Genomic DNA, 23,769 nt, shown 5'->3' on the forward strand with positions numbered 1-23,769 from the left:
GAGGTGGGTATCTCCCCAGCAGGGGGCACCCTACAGTACAAGGGGGGTATTAGGTGGGGGCAACAGGGGAACAGAAAAGACCTGAAAAATGTAAGTTCTCTGATGCTCGAGGGGTTTGTTCTTGTTGTGGTTCCTGAATGCGGCGTCGATGGGTCCGTGGAGGTGTTTCCAGGTCTCATTGATACGCTGGGCGGGGCCATGGAATCCCGCCCACACAAAATCGCCTGCGGGGCGGAAACAATAGTAAAAGTCCTTATGCGCCCCATAACAAGATCTCTAACACCCAATAACCCCAGGAGGGAATGTGCCCCATAACAAGACCTCTAACACCCAATAACCCCGGGAGGGAATGTGCCCCATAACAAGACCTCTAACACCCAATAACCCCAGGAGGGAATGTGCCCCATAACAAGATGTCTAACACCCAATAACCCCAGGAAGGGATGTGCCCCATAACAAGATGTCTAACACCCAATAACCCCAGGAGGGAATGTGCCCCATAACAAGATCTCTAATACCCAATAACCCCAGGAGGGAATGTGCCCCATAACAAGATCTCTAACACCCAATAACCCCAGGAGGGAATGTGCCCCATAACAAGATCTCTTACACCCAATAACCCCAGGAGGGAATGTGCCGCATAACAAGATCTCTAACACCCAATAACCCCAGGAGGGAATGTGCCCCATAACAAGACTCTAACACCCAATAACCCCAGGAGGGAATGTGTCCCATAACAAGATGTCTAACACCCAATAACCCCAGGAGGGAATGTGCCCCATAACAAGATCTCTAACACCCAATAACCCCAGGAGGGAATGTGCCCCATAACAAGATCTCTAACACCCAATAACCCCAGGAGGGAATGTGCCCCATAACAAGATGTCTAACACCCAATAACCCCAGGAGGGAATGTGCCCCATAACAAGATCTCTAACACCCAATAACCCCAGGAGGGAATGTGCCCCATAACAAGATCTCTAACACCCAATAACCCCAGGAGGGAATGTGCCCCATAACAAGATCTCTAACACCCAATAACCCCAGGAGGGAATGTGCCCCATAACAAGATGTCTAACACCCAATAACCCCAGGAGGGAATGTGCCCCATAACAAGATCTCTAACACCCAATAACCCCAGGAGGGAATGTGCCCCATAACAAGATGTCTAACACCCAATAACCCCAGGAGGGAATGTGCCCCATAACAAGATCTCTAACACCCAATAACCCCAGGAGGGAATGTGTCCCATAACAAGATCTCTAACACCCAATAACCCCAGGAGGGAATGTGCCCCATAACAAGATCTCTTACACCCAATAACCCCAGGAGGGAATGTGCCCCATAACAAGATCTCTAACACCCAATAACCCCAGGAGGGAATGTGCCCCATAACAGGATCTCTAACACCCAATAACCCCAGGAGGGAATGTGCCCCATAACAAGATCTCTAACACCCAATAACCCCAGGAGGGAATGTGCCCCATAACAAGATCTCTAACACCCAATAACCCCAGGAGGGAATTTGCCCCATAACAAGATCTCTAACACCCAATAACCCCAGGAGGGAATGTGCCCCATAACAAGATCTCTAACACCCAATAACCCCAGGAGGGAATGTGCCCCATAACAAGATCTCTAACACCCAATAACCCCAGAAAGGATTGTGCCCCATAACAAGATCTCTAACACCCAATAACCCCAGGAGGGAATGTGCCCCATAACAAGATCTCTAACACCCAATAACCCTAGGAGGGAATGTGCCCCATAACAAGATCTCTAACACGCAATAACCCTAGGAGGGAATGTGCCCCATAACAAGATCTCTAACACCCAATAACCCCAGGAGGGAATGTGCCAAATAACAAGATCTCTAACACCCAATAACCCCAGGAGGGAATGTGCCCCATAACAAGATCTCTAACACCCAATAACCCCAGGAGGGAATGTGCCCCATAACAAGATCTCTAACACCCAATAACCCCAGGAGGGAATGTGCCCCATAACAATATCTCTAACACCCAATAACCCCAGGAGGGAATGTGCCCCATAACAAGATCTCTAACACCCAATAACCCCAGGAGGGAATGTGCCCCATAACAAGATCTCTAACACCCAATAAACCCAAGAGGGAATGTGCCCCATAACAATATCTCTAACACCCAATAACCCCAGGAGGGAATGTGCCCCATAACAAGATCTCTAACACCCAATAACCCCGGGAGGGAATGTGCCCCATAACAAGATCTCTAACACCCAATAACCCCAGGAGGGAATGTGCCCCATAACAAGATCTCTAACACCCAATAACCCCAGGAGGGAATGTGCCCCATAACAAGATCTCTAACACCCAATAACCCTAGGAGGGAATGTGCCCCATAACAAGATCTCTAACACCCAATAACCCCAGAAAGGATTGTGCCCCATAACAAGATCTCTAACACCCAATAACCCCAGGAGGGAATATGCCCCATAACAAGATCTCTAACACCCAATAACCCCGAGAGGGAATGTGCCCCATAACAAGACCTCTAACACCCAATAACCCCGGGAGGGAATGTGCCCCATAACAAGACCTCTAACACCCAATAACCCCGAGAGGGAATGTGCCCCATAACAAGACCTCTAACACCCAATAACCCCGAGAGGGAATGTGCCCCATAACAAGACCTCTAACACCCAATAACCCTAGGAGGGAATGTGCCCCATAACAAGATCTCTAACACCCAATAACCCCAGGAGGGAATGTGCCCCATAACAAGATCTCTAACACCCAATAACCCCAGGAGGGAATGTGCCCCATAACAAGACCTCTAACACCCAATAACCCCAGGAGGGAATGTGCCCCATAACAAGATCTCTAACACCCAATAACCCCAGGAGGGAATGTGCCCCATAACAAGATCTCTAACACCCAATAACCCCAGGAGGGAATGTGCCCCATAACAAGACCTCTAACACCCAATAACCCCAGGAGGGAATGTGCCCCATAACAAGATCTCTAACACCCAATAACCCCAGGAGGGAATGTGCCCCATAACAAGATCTCTTACACCCAATAACCCAAGGAGGGAATGTGCCCCATAACAAGATCTCTAACACCCAATAACCCCAGGAGGGAATGTGCCCCATAACAAGATCTCTAACACCCAATAACCCCAGAAAGGATTGTGCCCCATAACAAGATCTCTAACACCCAATAACCCCAGGAGGGAATGTGCCCCATAACAAGATCTCTAACACCCAATAACCCCGAGAGGGAATGTGCCCCATAACAAGACCTCTAACACCCAATAACCCCGGAGGAATGTGCCCCATAACAAGATCTCTAACACCCAATAACCCCAGGAGGGAATGTGCCCCATAACAAGATCTCTAACACCCAATAACCCCAGGAGGGAATGTGCCCCATAACAAGACCTCTAACACCCAATAACCCCAGGAGGGAATGTGCCCCATAACAAGATCTCTAACACCCAATAACCCCAGGAGGGAATGTGCCCCATAACAAGATCTCTAACACCCAATAACCCCAGGAGGGAATGTGCCCCATAACAAGACCTCTAACACCCAATAACCCCAGGAGGGAATGTGCCCCATAACAAGATCTCTAACACCCAATAACCCCAGGAGGGAATGTGCCCCATAACAAGATCTCTTACACCCAATAACCCCAGGAGGGAATGTGCCCCATAACAAGATCTCTAACACCCAATAACCCCAGGAGGGAATGTGCCCCATAACAAGATCTCTAACACCCAATAACCCCAGAAAGGATTGTGCCCCATAACAAGATCTCTAACACCCAATAACCCCAGGAGGGAATGTGCCCCATAACAAGATCTCTAACACCCAATAACCCCGAGAGGGAATGTGCCACATAACAAGACCTCTAACACTCAATAACCCCGGGAGGGAATGTGCCCCCATAACAAGATCTCTAACACCAATAACCCCAGGAGGGAATGTGCCCTACAGATCTCTACCCATAACCCGGAGGGATGCCCATAAAGATCTCTAACACCCAATAACCCAGGAGGGAATGTGCCCCATAACAAGATCTCTAACACCCAATAACCCCAGGAGGGAATGTGCCCCATAACAAGATCTCTAACACCCAATAACCCCGAGAGGGAATGTGCCCCATAACAAGACCTCTAACACCCAATAACCCGAGAGGGAATGTGCCCCATAACAAGATCTCTAACACCCAATAACCCCAGGAGGGAATGTGCCCCATAACAAGATCTCTAACACCCAATAACCCCAGGAGGGAATGTGCCCCATAACAAGATCTCTAACACCCAATAACCCCAGGAGGGAATGTGCACCATAACAAGACCTCTAACACCCAATAACCCCAGGAGGGAATGTGCCCCATAACAAGATCTCTAACACCCAATAACCCCAGGAGGGAATGTGCCCCATAACAAGATCTCTAACACCCAATAACCCCAGGAGGGAATGTGCCCCATAACAAGATCTCTAACACCCAATAACCCCAGGAGGGAATGTGCCCCATAACAAGATCTCTAACACCCAATAACCCCAGGAGGGAATGTGCCCCATAACAAGATCTCTAACACCCAATAACCCCAGGAGGGAATGTGCCCCATAACAAGATCTCTAACACCCAATAACCCCAGGAGGGAATGTGCCCCATAACAAGATCTCTAACACCCAATAACCCCAGGAGGGAATGTGCCCCATAACAAGATCTCTAACACCCAATAACCCCAGGAGGGAATGTGCCCCATAACAAGATCTCTAACACCCAATAACCCCAGGAGGGAATGTGCCCCATAACAAGATCTCTAACACCCAATAACCCCAGGAGGGAATGTGCCCCATAACAAGATCTCTAACACCCAATAACCCCAGGAGGGAATGTGCCCCATAACAAGATGTCTAACACCCAATAACCCCAGGAGGGAATGTGCCCCATAACAAGATCTCTAACACCCAATAACCCCAGGAGGGAATGTGCCCCATAACAAGATCTCTTAACACCAATAACCCCAGGAGGGAATGTGCCGCATAACAAGATCTCTAACACCAATAACCCCAGGAGGGAATGTGCCCCATAACAAGACTCTAACACCACAATAACCCCAGGAGGGAATGTGTCCCATAACAAGGATGTCTAACACCCAATAACCCCAGGAGGGAATGTGCCCCATAACAAGATCTCTAACACCCAATAACCCCAGGAGGGAATGTGCCCCATAACAAAGATCTCTAACACCCAATAACCCCAGGAGGGACTGTGCCCCATAACAAGATGTCTAACACCCAATAACCCCAGGAGGGAATGTGCCCCCATAACAAGATCTCTAACACCAATAACCCCAGGAGGGAAATGTGCCGCCATAACAAGATCTCTAACACCCAATACCCCAGGAGGGAATGTGCCCCATAACAAGATCTCTAACACCCCAATAACCCCCAGGAGGGAATGTGCCAGCCCATAACAAGATGTCTAACACCCAATAACCCCAGAGGGAATGTGCCATAACAAGATTCTACACCCAATAACCCCAGGAGGGAATGTGCCCCATAACAAGATCTCTAAACACCCAATAACCCCAGGAGGGAATGTGCCCCATAACAAGATCTCTAACACCCAATAACCCCAGGAGGGAATGTGCCCCATAACAAGATCTCTAACACCCAATAACCCCAGGAGGGAATGTGTCCCATAACAAGATCTCTAACACCCAATAACCCAGGAGGGAATGTGCCCCATAACAAGATCTCTTACACCCAATAACCCCAGGAGGGAATGTGCCCCATAACAAGATCTCTAACACCCAATAACCCCAGGAGGGAATGTGCCCCATAACAGGATCTCTAACACCCAATAACCCCAGGAGGGAATGTGCCCCATAACAAGATCTCTAACACCCAATAACCCCAGGAGGGAATGTGCCCCATAACAAGATCTCTAACACCCAATAACCCCAGGAGGGAATTTGCCCCATAACAAGATCTCTAACACCCAATAACCCCAGGAGGGAATGTGCCCCATAACAAGATCTCTAACACCCAATAACCCCAGGAGGGAATGTGCCCCATAACAAGATCTCTAACACCCAATAACCCCCCCAGAAAGGATTGTGCCCCCATAACAAGATCTCTAACACCCAATAACCCGCAGGAGGGAATGTGCCCCATAACAAGATCTCTAACACCCAATAACCCTAGAGGGAATGTGCCCATAACAAGATCTCTAACACGCAATAACCCTAGGAGGGAATGTGCCCCATAACAAGATCTCTAACACCCAATAACCCCAGGAGGAATGTGCCAAATAACAAGATCTCTAAACACCAATAACCCCAGGAGGGAATGTGCCCCATAACAGATCTCTAACACCCAATAACCCCAGGAGGGAATGTGCCCCATAACAAAGATCTCTAACACCCAATAACCCCAGGAGGGAATGTGCCCCATAACAAGATCTCTAACACCCAATAACCCCAGAGGGATGTGCCCCATAACAATATCTCTAACACCCAATAACCCAGGAGGGAATGTGCCCCATAACAAGATCTCTAACACCCAATAACCCCAGGAGGGAATGTGCCGCATAAAGATCTCTAACACCCCAATACCCCAGGAGGGAATGTGGCCCCATAACAAGATCTCTAACACCCAATAAACCCAAGAGGGAATGTGCCCCATAACAATATCTCTAACACCCAATAACCCCGGGAGGGAATGTGCCCCATAACAAGATCTCTAACACCCCAATAACCCCGGGAGGGAATGTGCCCCATAACAAGAATCTCTAACACCCAATAACCCCAGGAGGGAATGTGCCCCATAACAAGATCTCTAACACCCAATAACCCCAGGAGGGAATGTGCCCCATAACAAGATCTCTAACACCCAATAACCCTAGGAGGGAATGTGCCCCATAACAAGATCTCTAACACCCAATAACCCAGGAAAGGGATTGTGCCCCATAACAAGATCTCTAACACCCAATAACCCCAGGAGGGAAATGCCCCATAACAAGATCTCTAACACCCAATAACCCCGAGAGGGAATGTGGCCCCATAACAAGACCTCTAACACCCAATAACCCGCGGGAGGGAATGTGCCCCATAACAAGACCTCTAACACCCAATAACCCTAGGAGGGAATGTGCCCCATAACAAGATCTCTAACACCCAATAACCCCAGGAGGGAATGTGCCCCATAACAAGATCTCTAACACCCAATTACCCCAGGAGGGAATGTGCCCCATAACAAGACCTCTAACACCCAATAACCCCAGGAGGGAATGTGCCCCATAACAAGATCTCTAACACCCAATAACCCCAGGAGGGAATGTGCCCCATAACAAGATCTCTAACACCCAATAACCCCAGGAGGGAATGTGCCCCATAACAAGACCTCTAACACCCAATAACCCCAGGAGGGAATGTGCCATAACAAGATCTCTAACACCCAATACCCCAGGAGGGAATGTGCCCCATAACAAGATCTCTTACACCCAATAACCCAAGGAGGGAATGTGCCCCATACACAAGATCTCTAACACCCAATAACCCCCGGAGGGAATGTGCCCAATAACAAGATCTCTAACACCCAATAACCCCAGAAAGGATTGTGCCCCATAACAAGATCTCTAACACCCAATAACCCCAGGAGGGAATGTGCCCCATAACAAGATCTCTAACACCCAATAACCCCGAGAGGAATGTGCCCCATAACAAGACCTCTAACACCCAATAACCCCGGGAGGGAATGTGCCCCATAACAAGATCTCTAACACCCAATAACCCCAGGAGGGAATGTGCCCCTATAACAAGATCTCTAACACCCAATAACCCCAGGAGGGAATGTGCCCCATAACAAGACCTCCTAACACCCAATAACCCCAGGAGGGAATGTGCCCCATAACAAGATCTCTAACACCCAATAACCCCAGGAGGGAATGTGCCCCATAACAAGATCTCTAACACCCAATAACCCCAGGAGGGATGTGCCCCATAACAAGATCTCTAACACCCAATAACCCCAGGAGGGAATGTGCCCCATAACAAGATCTCTAACACCCAATAACCCCAGGAGGGAATGTGCCCCATAACAAGATCTCTAACACCCAATAACCCCAGGAGGGAATGTGCCCCATAACAAGATCTCTAACACCCAATAACCCCAGGAGGGAATGTGCCCCATAACAAGATCTCTAACACCCAATAACCCCAGGAGGGAATGTCCATAACAAGATCTCTAACACCCAATAACCCCAGGAGGGAATGTGCCCCATAACAAGATCTCTAACACCCAATAACCCCAGGAGGGAATGTGCCCCATAACAAGATCTCTAACACCCAATAACCCCAGAAAGGATTGTGCCCCATAACAAGATCTCTAACACCCAATAACCCCAGGAGGGAATGTGCCCCATAACAAGATCTCTAACACCCAATAACCCCGAGAGGGAATGTGCCACATAACAAGACGCTCTAACACTCAATAACCCCGGAGGGAATGTGCCCCATAACAAGATCTCTAACACCCAATAACCCCGGAGGGAATGTGCCCCATAACAAGATCTCTAACACCCAATAACCTCAGGAGGGAATGTGCCCCATAACAAGATCTCTAACACCCAATAACCCCAGGAGGGAATGTGCCCCATAACAAGACCTCTAACACCCAATAACCCGAGAGGGAATGTGCCCCATAACAAGACCTCTAACACCCAATAACCGCGAGAGGGAATGTGCCCCATAACAAGATCTCTAACACCCAATAACCCCAGGAGGGAATGTGCCCATGAACAAGATCTCTAACACCCAATAACCCCAGGAGGGAATGTGCCCCATAACAAGATCTCTAACACCCAATAACCCCAGGAGGGAATGTGCCCCATAACAAGATCTCTAACACCCAATAACCCCAGGAGGGAATGTGCCCCATAACAAGACCTCTAACACCCAATAACCCCAGGAGGGAATGTGCCCCATAACAAGATCTCTAACACCCAATAACCCCAGGAGGGAATGTGCCCCATAACAAGATCTCTAACACCCAATAACCCCAGGAGGGAATGTGCCCCATAACAAGATCTCTAACACCCAATAACCCCAGGAGGGAATGTGCCCCATAACAAGATCTCTAACACCCAATAACCCCAGGAGGGAATGTGCCCCATAACAAGATCTCTAACACCCAATAACCCCAGGAGGGAATGTGCCCCATAACAAGATCTCTAACACCCAATAACCCCAGGAGGGAATGTGCCCCATAACAAGATCTCTAACACCCAATAACCCCAGGAGGGAATGTGCCCCATAACAAGATCTCTAACACCAATAACCCCAGGAGGGAATGTGCCCCATAACAAGATCTCTAACACCCAATAACCCAGGAGGGAATGTGCCCCATAACAAGATCTCTAACACCCAATAACCCAGGAGGGAATGTGCCCATAACAAGATTCTAACACCCAATAACCCCAGGAGGGAATGTGCCCCATAACAAGATCTCTAACACCCAATAACCCCAGGAGGGAATGTGCCCCATAACAAGATCTCTAACACCCAATAACCCCAGGAGGGAATGTGCCCCATAACAAGATCTCTAACACCCAATAACCCCAGGAGGGAATGTGCCCCATAACAAGATCTCTAACACCCAATAACCCCAGGAGGGAATGTGCCCCATAACAAGATCTCTAACACCCAATAAACCCAGGAGGGAATGTGCCCCATAACAAGATCTCTAACACCCAATAACCCAGGAGGGAATGTGCCCCATAACAAGATCTCTAACACCCAATAACCCCAGGAGGGAATGGTCCCCATAACAAGATCTCTACACCCAATAACCCCAGGAGGGAATGTGCCCCATAACAAGATCTCTAACACCCTATAACCCCAGGAGGGAATGTGCCCCATAACAAGATCTCTAACACCCAATAACCCCAGGAGGGAATGTGCCCCATAACAAGATCTCTAACACCCAATAACCCCAGGAGGGAATGTGCCCCATAACAAGATCTCTAACACCCAATAACCCCAGGAGGGAATGTGCCCCATAACAAGATCTCTAACACCCAATAACCCCAGGAGGGAATGTGCCCCATAACAAGATCTCTAACACCCAATAACCCAAAGCCCAGTACTAAGTTTGCTCAGTGCAGCCTAGATTGTATGGATCAGTTTTCATATTGGACAGGACAATGCCCCACGCCCCATTGCAGTGGATCCCACACTGGCTCAGGCACCTGATTGGTTCATTACCTCTGAAGTAATGCATCACCCCCTGATCATCCAATGTGACAGCGTCAAACCCCTCCCCGTTGCAGGCGTCAGCGAGTCCTGGGAAAGTGATAGGAGAGATCAGCCAGTTATGTGACTCGAAATTGCCCCAGCCCCTCCCCCTCACCCCCCCCCCATGTTTCAAATATACCTCTGTGCCCCTTACACCTCATTGTGCCCCCCCATGTTTCAAATATACCTCTGTGCCCCTTACACCTCATTGTGCCCCCTCCATGTTTCAAATATACCTCTGTGCCCCTTACACCTCATTGTGCCCCCTCCATGTTTCAAATATACCTCTGTGCCCCTTACACCTCATTGTGCCCCCCCCATGTTTCAAATATACCTCTGTGCCCCTTACACCTCATTGTACCCCCTGCATGTTTCAAATATACCTCTGTGCCCCTTACACCTCATTGTACCCCCCCATGTTTCAAATATACCTCTGTGCCCCTTACACTCATTGTGCCCCCCCCCCATGTTTCAAATATACCTCTGTGCCCCTTACACCTCATTGTACCCCCCCCATGTTTCAAATATACCTCTGTGCCCCTTACACCTCATTGTGCCCCCTCCATGTTTCAAATATACCTCTGTGCCCCTTACACCTCATTGTGCCGCCCCCATGTTTCAAATATACCTCTGTGCCCCTTACACCTCATTGTACCCCGCCCCTCCATGTTTCAAATATACCTCTGTGCCCCTTACACCTCATTGTGCCCCCTCCATGTTTCAAATATACCTCTGTGCCCCTTACACCTATTGTGCCCCCCATGTTTCAAATATACTCTGTGCCCCTTACACCTCATTGTGCCCCCCCCCCCCATGTTTCAAATATACCTCTGTGCCCCTTACACCTCATTGTGCCCCCTCCATGTTTCAAATATACCTCTGTGCCCCTTACACCTCATTGTGCCCCCTCCATGTTTCAAATATACCTCTGTGCCCCTTACACCTCATTGTACCCCCTCCATGTTTCAAATATACCTCTGTGCCCCTTACACCTCATTGTGCCCCTCCATGTTTCAAATATACCTCTGTGCCCCTTACACCTCATTGTACCCCCTCCATGTTCAAAATAACCTCTGTGCCCCTTACACCTCATTGTGCCCCCACCCCATGTTTCAAATATACCTCTGTGCCCCTTACACTCATTGGTGCCCCTCCCTGTTTCAAATATACCTCTGTGCCCCTTACACCTCATTGTGCCCCCTCCATGTTTCAAATATACCTCTGTGCCCCTTACACCTCATTGTACCCCCCCCCCATGTTTCAAATATACCTCTGTGCCCCTTACACCTCATTGTGCCCCCCCCATGTTTTCAAATATACCTCTGTGCCCCTTACACCTCATTGTGCCCCCTCCATGTTTCAAATATACCTCTGTGCCCCTTACACCTCATTGTACCCCCCCCCCATGTTTCAAATATACCTCTGTGCCCCTTACACCTCATTGTACCCCCCCCCAATGTTTCAAATATACCTCTGTGCCCCTTACACCTCATTGTACCCCCCCCATGTTTCAAATATACCTCTGTGCCCCTTACACCTCATGTGGCCCCCCCCCCATGTTTCAAATATACCTCTGTGCCCCTTACACCTCATTGTGCCCCCCCCATGTTTCAAATATACCTCTGTGCCCCTTACACCTCATTGTGCCCCCGCCCCATGTTTCAAATATACCTCTGTGCCCCTTACACCTCATTGTGCCCCCCCCCCATGTTTCAAATATACCTTTGTGCCCCTTACACCTCATTGTGCCCCCCCCATGTTTCAAATATACCTCTGTGCCCCTTACACCTCATTGTGCGCCCCCCCCATGTTTCAATATATACCTCTGTGCCCCTTACACCTCATTGTGCCCCCCCCCCATGTTTCAAATATACCTCTGTGCCCCTTACACCTCATTGTAGCCCCCCCCCCATGTTTCAAATATACCTCTGTGCCCCTTACACCTCATTGTGCCGCCCCCATGTTTCAAATATACCTCTGTGCCCACCTTACACCTCATTGTGCCCCCTCCATGTTTCAAATATACCTCTGTGCCCCTTACACCTCATTGTACCCCCCCCCATGTTTCAAATATACCTCTGTGCCCCTTACACCTCATTGTGCCCCCCCCCATGTTTCAAATATACCTCTGTGCCCCTTACACCTCATTGTGCCCCCCCATGTTTCAAATATACCTCTGTGCCCCTTACACCTCATTGTGCCCCCCCCATGTTTCAAATATACCTCTGTGCCCCTTACACCTCATTGTACCCCCCCCCCATGTTTCAAATATACCTCTGTGCCCCTTACACCTCATTGTACCCCCCCCCCCATGTTTCAAATATACCTCTGTGCCCCTTACACCTCATTGTACCCCCTTTTCCCCCATGTTTCAATATACCTCTGTGCCCCTTACACCTCATTGTGCCCCCCCCATGTTTCAAATATACCTCTGTGCCCCTTACACCTCATTGTACCCCGCCCCATGTTTCAAATATACCTCTGTGCCCCTTACACCTCATTGTGCCCCCCCATGTTTCAAATATACCTCTGTGCCCCTTACACCTCATTGTACGCTCCCCCCCCCATGTTTCAAATATACCTCTGTGCCCCTTACACCTCATTGTACCCCCCATGTTTCAAATATACCTCTGTGCCCGGCTTACACCTCATTGTACCCCCCCCCATTGTTTCAAATATACCTCTGTGCCCCTTACACCTCATTGTCCCCCCCCATGTTTCAAATATACCTCTGTGCCCCTTACACCTCATTGTGCCCCCCCCCCATGTTTCAAATATACCTCTGTGCCCCTTACACCTCATTGTGCCCCCCCCATGTTTCAAATATACCTCTGTGCCCCTTACACCTCATTGTGTTCCCCCCATGTTTCAAATATACCTCTGTGCCCCTTACACCTCATTGTGCCCACCCCCCCCATATTTCAAATATACCTCTGTGCCCCTTACACCTCATTGTGCGGCCCCCATGTTTCAAATATACCTCTGTGCCCCTTACACCTCATTGTGCCCCCCCCCCGCATATTTCAAATATACCTCTGTGCCCCTTACACCTCATTGTGCCCCCCCCCCGCATATTTCAAATATACCTCTGTGCCCCTTACACCTCATTGTGCCCCCCCCCCATATTTCAAATATACCTCTGTGCCCCTTACACCTCATTGTACCCCCCCCATGTTTCAAATATACCTCTGTGCCCCTTACACCTCATTGTGCCCCCCCCCCATGTTTCAAATATACCTCTGTGCCCCTTACACCTCATTGTGCCCCCCCCATGTTTCAAATATACCTCTGTGCCCCTTACACCTCATTGTGCCCCTCATGCCCATGTTTCAAATATACCTCTGTGCCCCTTACACCTCATTGTACCCCCCCCCATGTTTCAAATATACCTCTGTGCCCCTTACACCTCATTGTACGCCCCCATGTTTCAAATATACCTCTGTGGCCCCTACACCTCATTGTGCCCCCCCCATGTTTTCAAATATACCTCTGTGCCCCTTACACCTCATTGTACCCCCCCCAATGTTTCAAATATACCTCTGTGCCCCCTTACACCTCATTGTACCCCCCCTCCCCATGTTTTCAAATATACCTCTGTGCCCCTTACACCTCATTGTGCCCCCCCCCCATGTTTCAAATATACCTCTGTGCCCCTTACACCTCATTGTACCCCCCCCCTGTTTCAAATATACCTCTGTGCCCCTTACACCTCATTGTGCCCCCCCATGTTTCAAATATACCTCTGTGCCCCTTACACCTCATTGTCCCCCCCATTGTTTCAAATATACCTCTGTGCCCCTTACACCTCATTGTACCCCCCCCCCCATGTTTCAAATATACCTCTGTGCCCCTTACACCTCATTGTGCCCCCCCCATGTTTCAAATATACCTCTGTGCCCCTTACACCTCATTGTACCCGCCCCCCCATGTTTCAAATATACCTCTGTGCCCCTTACACCTCATTGTACCCCCCCCCCATGTTTCAAATATACCTCTGTGCCCCTTACACCTCATTGTACCCCCCCCCATGTTTCAAATATACCTCTGTGCCCCTTACACCTCATTGTACACCCCCCCCATATTTCAAATATCTCTGTGCCCCTTACACCTCATTGTCCCCCCCCATGTTTCAAATATACCTCTGTGCCCCTTACACCTCATTGTACCCCCCCCGCCCATATTTCAAATATACCTCTGTGCCCCTTACACCTCATTGTACCCCCCCCCCATGTTTCAAATATACCTCTGTGCCCCTTACACCTGATTATGCCCCCCCCCCCCATGTAACTCTGACCCAGTGGCCCCGGGGGGGGGGGGGGGGCAGAAACTCACCTGTAACATTCAGACTGGGAGGATTTACTGGGAACAAGTTGGAGCCGGTGTCATTGGGCCGTCCCTTAATCCTGCAAGAAACAGAACACTGCCCGGTACCGGTACTGTTTGGGTCGGTCTCTATAGCCAAGGTACGGACCTACTGGCACTTTATATTTGGCTTTAGGGAAGCCCAATGGGGGAACACTGCCCGGTACCGGTACTGTTTGGGTCGGTCTCTATAGCCAAGGTACGGACCTACTGGCACTTTTATATTTGGCTTTAGGGAGCCCAATGGGGGGACAGCTGCCTGGTACCGGTACTGTTTGGGTCGGTCTCTATAGCCAAGGTACGGGCCTACTGGCACTTTATATTTGGCTTTAGGGAGGCCCAATGGGGGGAACACTGCCCGGTACCGTAGCTGTTTTGGGTCGGTCTCTATAGCCAAGGTACGGCGCCTACTGGCACTTTATATTTGGCTTTAGGGAGCCCAATGGGGGACAACTGCCCGGTACGCGTACTGTTTGGGTCGGTCTCTATAGCCAAGGTACGGACCTACTGGCACTTTATATTTGGGCTTAGGGAGCCCAATGGGGGGAACACTGCCCGGTACCGGTACTGTTTGGGTCGGTCTCTATAGCCAAGGTACGGACCTACTGGCACTTTATATTTGGCTTTAGGGAGCCCAATGGGGGGAACACTGCCTGGTACCGGTACTGTTTGGGTCGGTCTCTATAGCCAAGGTACGGGCCTACTGGCACTTTATATTTGGCTTTAGGGAGCCCAATGGGGGGAACACTGCCTGGTACCGGTACTGTTTGGGTCGGTCTCTATAGCCAAGGTACGGGCCTACTGGCACTTTATATTTGGCTTTAGGGAGCCCAATGGGGGAACACTGCCCGGTACGCGTACTGTTTGGGTCGGTCTCTATAGCCAAGGTACGGGCCTACTGGCACTTTATATTTGGCTTTAGGGAGCCCAATGGGGGGAACACTGCCCGGTACCGGTACTGTTTGGGTCGGTCTCTATAGCCAAGGTACGGACCTACTGGCACTTTATATTTGGCTTTAGGGAGCCCAATGGGGGGAACACTGCCCGGTACCGGTACTGTTTGGGTCGGTCTCTATAGCCAAGGTACGGACCTACTGGCACTTTATATTTGGCTTTAGGGAGCCCAATGGGGGGAACACTGCCCGGTACCGGTACTGTTTGGGTCGGTCTCTATAGCCAAGGTACGGGCCTACTGGCACTTTATATTTGGCTTTAGGGAGCCCAATGGGGGGGAACACTGCCTGGTACCGGTACTGTTTGGGTCGGTCTCTATAGCCAAGGTACGGACCTACTGGCACTTTATATTTGGCTTTAGGGAGCCCAATGGGGGAACACTGCCTGGTACCGGTACTGTTTGGGTCGGTCTCTGTAACTCTGATTGGACAAGCCTCTTGCCTATAGAGTTAACCCCTAGTGTCCTGGACAGATGGGAATCTGCCCCAGGCTATTTGCGCCTCCCCAGGAAAGGGTTAACATATGGGGGGGGAGGTTCTGATCCAGTTTACTTGCCCTTCGGTCTCACACTCGTCTGATTGTTTTGGGAAACATCCAGGGTCAGTGAATCATTTTGTTTAACCCCTCGCTGCCCACAGTATGGGAGGCATCAGCCGCACCGGGGTTGGTCCTTATGTCACTGAACTGCCCCCTGATTGGGGCAATTACTGCCCTAACCATGTGACTGGCTCTCACAGTGGGTAGGGGAGTCCCACAGACAGGGGGCAGAGGAGGGTACTAGAGGGAGTAATGGGGGAGTATATGGGTACTACAAACAGTGGGTAGGAGTTCCAGGAGGCGGGGGCAGAGCGAGTACGGTACATTAGAGGGAGTAATGCGGGGGAGTAAATGGGTACTCACAGTGGGTAGGGGAGTCCCACAGACAGAGTCAGAGGAGGCGTACTTAGAGGGAGTTAATGCAGGGGGAGTTATATGGGTACTCACAGTGGGTAGGAGTCCCACAGCAGGGGCAGAGGAGGGTACTAGAGGGAGTAATGGGGGAGTATATGGGTACTCACAGTGGGTAGGGGAGTCCCACAGAACAGGGGGCAGAGGGGTACTAGAGGGAGTAATGGGGGAAGTATATGGGTACTCACAGTGGGTAGGGGAGTCCCAGAGGCAGGGGGCAGAGGAGGGTACTAGAGGGAGTAATGGGGGAGTATATGGGTACTCACAGTGGGTAGGGGAGTCCCAGAGGCAGGGGGCAGAGGAGGGTACTAGAGGGAGTATATGGGGAGTATATGGGTAACCACAGTGAGGTAGAGGGAAAGTCCACAGAGGGCAGGAGGCAGAGGAGGGTTACTTAGAGGAGTAATGGGGGAGTATATGGGTACTCACAGTGGGTAGGGGAGTCCCACAGACAGGGGGCAGAGGAGGGTACTAGAGGGAGTAATGGGGGAGTATATGGGTACTCACAGTGGGTAGGGGAGTCCCACAGACAGGGGGCAGAGGAGGGTACTAGAGGGAGTAATGGGGGAGTATATGGGTACTCACAGTGGGTAGGGGAGTCCCACAGACAGGGGGCAGAGGAGGGTACTAGAGGGAGTAATGGGGGAGTATATGGGTACTCACAGTGGGTAGGGGAGTCCCACAGACAGGGGCAGAGGAGGGCGTACTAGAGAGTAAGGGGGAGATATATGGGTACTCCAGTGGGTAGGGGAAGTCACAGACAGGGGGCAGAGGAGATGAAAGGTTATAGAGGGAGTAATGGGGGAGTATATGGGTACAACAGGGGTAGGGGAGTCCCACAGACAGGGGGCAGAGGAGGGTAACTAGAGGGAGTATGGGGAGTATATGGGTACTCACAGTGGGTAGGGGAGTCCCACAGACAGGGGGCAGAGGAGGGTACTAGAGGGAGTAATGGGGGAGTATATGGGTACTCACAGTGGGTAGGGGAGTCCCACAGACAGGGGGCAGAGGAGGGTACTAGAGGGAGTAATGGGGGAGTATATGGGTACTCACAGTGGGTAGGGGAGTCCCACAGACAGGAGGCAGAGGAGGGTACTAGAGGGAGTAATGGGGGAGTATATGGGTACTCACAGTGGGTAGGGGAGTCCCACAGGACAGGAGGCAGAGGAGGGTACTAGAGGGAGTAATGGGGGAGTATATGGGTACTCACAGTGGGTAGGGGAGTCCCACAGACAGGGGGCAGAGGAGGGTACTAGAGGGAGTAATGGGGGAGTATATGGGTACTCACAGTGGGTAGGGGAGTCCCACAGACAGGGGGCAGAGGAGGGTACTAGAGGGTATATGGGTACTTCACAGTGGTAGGGGAGTCCCAATACTAGGGGAGTAATGGGGGAGTATATGGGTACTCACAGTGGGTAGGGGGAGTCCCACAGACAGGGGGCAGAGGAGGGGGGTAATGGGTATATGGGGACTCACACGTGGAGGAAGTCCCACTGGGGCAGAGGAGGGTACTAGAGGGAGTAATGGGGGAGTATATGGGTACTCACAGTGGGTAGGGGAGTCCCACAGACAGGGGGCAGAGGAGGGTACTAGAGGGAGTAATGGGGGAGTATATGGGTACTCACAGTGGGTAGGGGAGTCCCACAGACAGGGGGCAGAGGAGGGTACTAGAGGGAGTAATGGGGGAGTATATGGGTACTCACTCACGTGGGTAGGGAGTCCCACAGACAGGGGGCAGAGGAGGGTACTAGAGGGAGTAATGGGGGAGTATATGGGTACTCACAGTGGGTAGGGGAGTCCCACAGACAGGGGGCAGAGGAGGGTACTAGAGGGAGTAATGGGGGAGTATATGGGTACTCACAGTGGGTAGGGGAGTCCCACAGACAGGGGGCAGAGGAGGGTACTAGAGAGGAGTAATGGGGGAGTATATGGGTACTCACAGTGGGTAGGGAGTCCCAGAGGCAGGAGGCAGAGGAGGGGTACTAGAGGGAGTTATGGGGGAGTAAATGGGTACTCACAGTGGGTAGGGGAGTCCACAGACAGGGGGCAGAGGGGGTACTAGAGGGAGTAATGGGGGAGTATATGGGTACTCACAGTGGGTAGGGGAGTCCCCACAGACAGGGGGCAGAGGAGGTACTAGAGGGAGTAATGGGGGAGTATATGGGTACTTCACAGTGGGGTAGGGGAGTCCCACAGACAGGGGGCAGAGGAGGTACTAGAGGGAGTAATGGGGGAGGTATAGGGTTACTCACAGTGGGTAGGGGAGTCCCAGAGGCAGGAGGCAGAGGAGGGTACTAGAGGGAGTTATGGGGGAGTAAATGGGTACTCACAGTGGGTAGGGGAGTCCCAGAGGCAGGGGGCAGAGGAGGGTACTAGAGGGAGTAATGGGGTAGTAAAGGTGGTACTTCACAGTGGGTAGGGGAGTCCCACAGACAGGAGGCAGAGGAGGGTACTAGAGGGAGTAATGGGGGAGTATATGGGTACTCACTAGTGGGTAGGGGAGTCCCACAGACAGGAGGGCAGAGGAGGGTACTAGAGGGAGTTAATGGGGGAGTATATGGGTACTCACAGTTGGGTAGGGGAGTCCACAGACAGGGGGCAGAGGGAGGGTACTGAGGAGGTAATGGGGGAGTATATGGGTAACTCACAGTGGGTAGGGGAGTCCCACAGACAGGGGGCAGAGGAGGTACTAGAGGGAGTAATGGGGGAGTATATGGGTACTCACAGTGGGAGGGGAGTCACAGACAGGGGCAGAGAGGGTACTAGAGGGAGTATGGGGGAGTATATGGGTACTCACAGTGGGTAGGGGAGTCCAGAGGCAGGAGGCAAGGAGGGTACTAGAGGAGTAATGGGGGAGTATATGGGTACTCAAGTGGGTAGGGAGTCCACAGACAGGGGGCAGAGGAGGGTACTAGAGGGAGTAATGGGGGAGTATATGGGTACTCACAGTGGGTAGGGGAGTCCCACAGACAGGGGGCAGAGGAGGGTACTAGAGGGAGTAATGGGGGAGTATATGGGTACTCACAGTGGGTAGGGGAGTCCACAGAAGGGGGCAGAGGAGAGTACTAGAGGGAGTAATGGGCCCACAGACAGGGGCAGAGGAGGGTACTAGAGGAGTAATGGGGAGTATATGGGTACACAGTGGGTAGGGGAGTCCCACAGACAGGGGGCAGAGGAGGGGTACTAGAGGGAGTAATGGGGGAGTATATGGGTACTCACAGTGGGTAGGGGAGTCCAGAGGCAGGAGGCAGAGGAGGGTAACTAGAGGGAGGTAAGGGGGAGTATATGGGTACTCACAGTGGGTAGGGGAGTCCCACAGACAGGGGGGCAGGAGGAGGGTTACTAGAGGCGAGTAATGGGGGAGTATATGGGTACTCACAGTGGGTAGGGGAGTCCCAGAGGCAGGAGGCAGAGGAGGGTACTAGAGGGAGTATATGGGTACTACAGTGTAGGGAGTTACTATAATGGGGGAGTATATGGGTACTCACAGTGGGTAGGGGAGTCCCAAGGCAGGGGGGCAGAGGAGGGTACTAGAGGGAGTAATGGGGAGTATATGGGTACTCACAGTGGGTGGGGAGTCCCACAGACAGGGGGCAGAGGAGGGTCTAGAGGAGTAATGGGGGAGTATATGGGTACTCACAGTGGGTAGGGGAGTCCCATGAGCTTAAAGGGGGAGGCTCACAGTGGGTAGGGAGTCCCACAGACAGGGGCAGAGGATGTTACTAGAGGAGTAATGGGGAGTATTGGGTACTCACAGGTAGGGGGTCCAGAAGGGGCAGAGGAGGGTCATAGAGGAGTAATGGGGAGTATATGGGTACTCACAGTGGGTAGGGGAGTCCCAGAGGCAGGGCAGAGGAGGGTACTAGAGGGAGTAAAGCTCACAGTGGGTAGGGAGTCCCAGAGGCAGGGGCAGAGGAGGGTACTAGAGGGAGTAATGGGGGAGTATATGGGTACTCACAGTGGGTAGGGGAGTCCCAGAGGCAGGAGGCAGAGGAGGGTACTAGAGGGAGTAATGGGGGAGTATATGGGTACTCACAGTGGGTAGGGGAGTCCCAGAGGCAGGAGGCAGAGGAGGGTGCCCAGGTAGGGAATCATGGTGCCCAGGAGAGTCGGTGCCAATGTTCCCAGTTGGCAGAGAAACTGGATTTATACTCAAACCCTTCTCTGTCCGGGAATTCGTTTCCCAACTCAGTTACACAATCCCCTTCCCATAATCCCCGGCTGTGTTTGCACAAACTGACAGTTACACACACATTTACCCACACAGTGACCCACACTCGCACACTCACTCACTCACTCACACTCGCACACTCACACACACATACTCTCACACTCGCACACACTCGCACACTCACTCACACACTCGCACACATTCGCACACTCACTCACACACTCACTCACACTCGCACACTCACACACACACACACACACATACTCTCACACTCGCACACACTCGCACACTCACTCACACTCACACACTCTCACACTCTCACACATTCGCACACTCACTCACACACACTCGCACACTCACTCACACACACACACTCTCACACTCGCACACACTCGCACACTCACACACACACTCTCACACTCGCACACTCACTCGCACACTCACTCGCACACTCACTCACACACTCGCACACATTCGCACACTCACTCACACACTCACTCACACTCGCACACTCACACACACACACATACTCTCACACTCGCACACACTCGCACACTCACTCACACTCACACACTCTCACACTCTCACACATTCGCCACACTCACTCACACACACTCGCACACTCACTCACACACACACACTCTCACACTCGCACACACTCGCACACTCACACACACACTCTCACACTCGCACACTCACTCGCACACTCACTCACACACACTCTCACACACTCGCATACTCACTCACTCACACACTCACACACTCACACACACACTCTCGCACTCGCACACACTCGCATACTCAAACACTCACTCACACACTCGCACACTCACACACACACTCTCACACTCGCATACTCACACACGCTCGCATACTCGCATACTCACACACACTCACTCACACTCACACACACTCACACTCGCACACTCACACACTCACATACTCCCACTCGCACACTCTCACACTCGCACACATTCGCACACTCACACACTCACTCACACTCGCACACTCACACACACACACACACACACACATACTCTCACACTCGCACACACTCGCACACTCACTCACACACTCACTCACACTCACACACTCTCACACATTCGCACACTCACTCACACACACTCGCACACTCACACACACACACACTCTCACACTCGCACACACTCGCACACTCACACACACACTCTCACACTCGCACACTCACTCGCACACTCACTCACACACACACACACTCTCACACACTCGCATACTCACTCACTCACACACTCACACACTCACACACACACTCTCGCACTCGCACACACTCGCATACTCAAACACTCACTCACACACTCGCACACTCACACACACACTCTCACACTCGCACACTCGCATACTCACACACGCTCGCATACTCGCATACTCACACACACTCACTCACACTCACACACACTCACACTCGCACACTCACACACTCACATACTCCCACTCGCACACCCACACTTGCACTCGCACACTCACACTTGCACACTCACACTCAAGCACACACACTCGCACACTCACACACACTCACTCACACTCGCACACTCGCATACTCACATACTCCCACTCGCACACCCACACTTGCACACTCACACACACACTCACACTCGCACACTCACACAGACTCGCACACTCACACTCGCACACACTCGCACACTCACACTTGCACACTCACACACACACTCACACTCGCACACTCACACAGACTCGCACACTCACACTCGCACACTCACACAGACTCGCACACTTGCACACTCGCACACTCACACAGACTCGCACACTCACACTCGCACACTCACACACACTCACACTCTCACACTCGCACACACTCGCACACTCACTCACACACACACACACACACACTCTCACACTCGCACACACTCACACTCGCACACTCGCATACTCACACACGCTCGCATACTCACACACACTCACTCACACTCACACACACTCACACTCGCACACTCACACACTCACATACTCCCACTCGCACACCCACACTTGCACTCGCACACTCACACTTGCACACTCACACTCAAGCACACACACTCACACTCGCACACTCACACACACTCACACTCGCATACTCACACACACTCACTCACACTCGCACACTCGCATACTCACATACTCCCACTCGCACACCCACACTTGCACTCGCACACTCACACTTGCACACACACACATTCACGCTCGCACACTTGCACACTCGCACACTCACACAGACTCGCACACTCACACTCGCACACACTCACACTCGCACACTCACACACACTCGCACACTCACACATTTACACACAGTCACACACTCGCATTTTCTGATCCAGAGCCCACCCAACTGTGTACCCAACGCTGGGCAATGTGCATGGGTCAGTGGGTCTCTGTACAAACTAAATTAGTGAGAGAGGGGCAGGAGGGGCAGGAGGGGCAGAGTAGGACCCTCACTGTGAGTAGGTGAGTTGGGCACTGAGAGAGGCTGAATGGACTTCAATAGAAGTGAGGGGCTCATTGGTGAGGAGAGAGTTAATTCCTACATTTGGGGGAGACAAGGATCCAAACCCCCCACTGAATGAGAAGCCCCCATAGGGGGCAGCAGGAGGGGCAGTGCCAGCAGGGGGCAGCCATGTCCCACTCACAGCCAGAAGGGATTGGGGTATAAACTGCAGGGGGGGTTATTGCAGATGGGCGGGGCATTCTGGGGGTACATGCGAGAGGGTGAGGGCTTTATGGGAATAAGGATTAGACTGCGGGAGGCCCTAGAGACTGCAGTGTAGGAATAGCTGGGGGGGGGGGGGTGAGAGAGCGGGGGCAGGGTTTGTGGGTTGGAAAGGGTTAAGTGAGGTAACAATGTGAGGCAGGGGGGTAAGATTGAGAGGGGGGGGACGATTTGCTGCCCAACTGTTGCCCAACGCCATGTGATGGACTTTAAATGGCTAATTTTCCCGTAACCCCCCTGACACCCCCCCCCCCGCAGTGAATGCCCTGATATACAGTAAGGGGGGTAACATGGGTGAGGGG

The 23,769-nt window shown here is 51.7% G+C and overlaps 1 protein-coding gene across 3 annotated transcripts in view; it reads right to left on the reverse strand.

Moving 5' to 3' along the window:
- Nucleotides 1-20,750, reverse strand: part of hpx (hemopexin) — a 29,531-nt gene extending 8,781 nt beyond the window's left edge. Inside the window, exons 1-5 of one of the 3 annotated variants that reach the window (XM_031897446.1) lie at nucleotides 20,629-20,750; nucleotides 18,809-18,850; nucleotides 14,625-14,695; nucleotides 10,263-10,340; nucleotides 82-224 (exon numbers count right to left, since the gene is read on the reverse strand). In XM_031897446.1, coding sequence (XP_031753306.1) covers nucleotides 82-224; nucleotides 10,263-10,340; nucleotides 14,625-14,695; nucleotides 18,809-18,850; nucleotides 20,629-20,651 — 357 coding nt within the window. In that variant the 5' untranslated portion in view covers nucleotides 20,652-20,750. Of the gene's footprint in view, nucleotides 1-81; nucleotides 225-10,262; nucleotides 10,341-14,624; nucleotides 14,696-16,744; nucleotides 16,842-18,808; nucleotides 18,851-20,592 lie in introns of those variants that run through there. The other 2 variants (XM_031897447.1, XM_031897448.1) reach the window with 2 other exon arrangements.
- Nucleotides 20,751-23,769: the final 3,019 nt, after the last annotated feature.

The sequence above is a fragment of the Xenopus tropicalis genome, chromosome 2 (assembly GCF_000004195.4).
Source record: "Xenopus tropicalis strain Nigerian chromosome 2, UCB_Xtro_10.0, whole genome shotgun sequence".
NCBI classification, from domain to species: Eukaryota; Metazoa; Chordata; class Amphibia; order Anura; family Pipidae; genus Xenopus; species Xenopus tropicalis.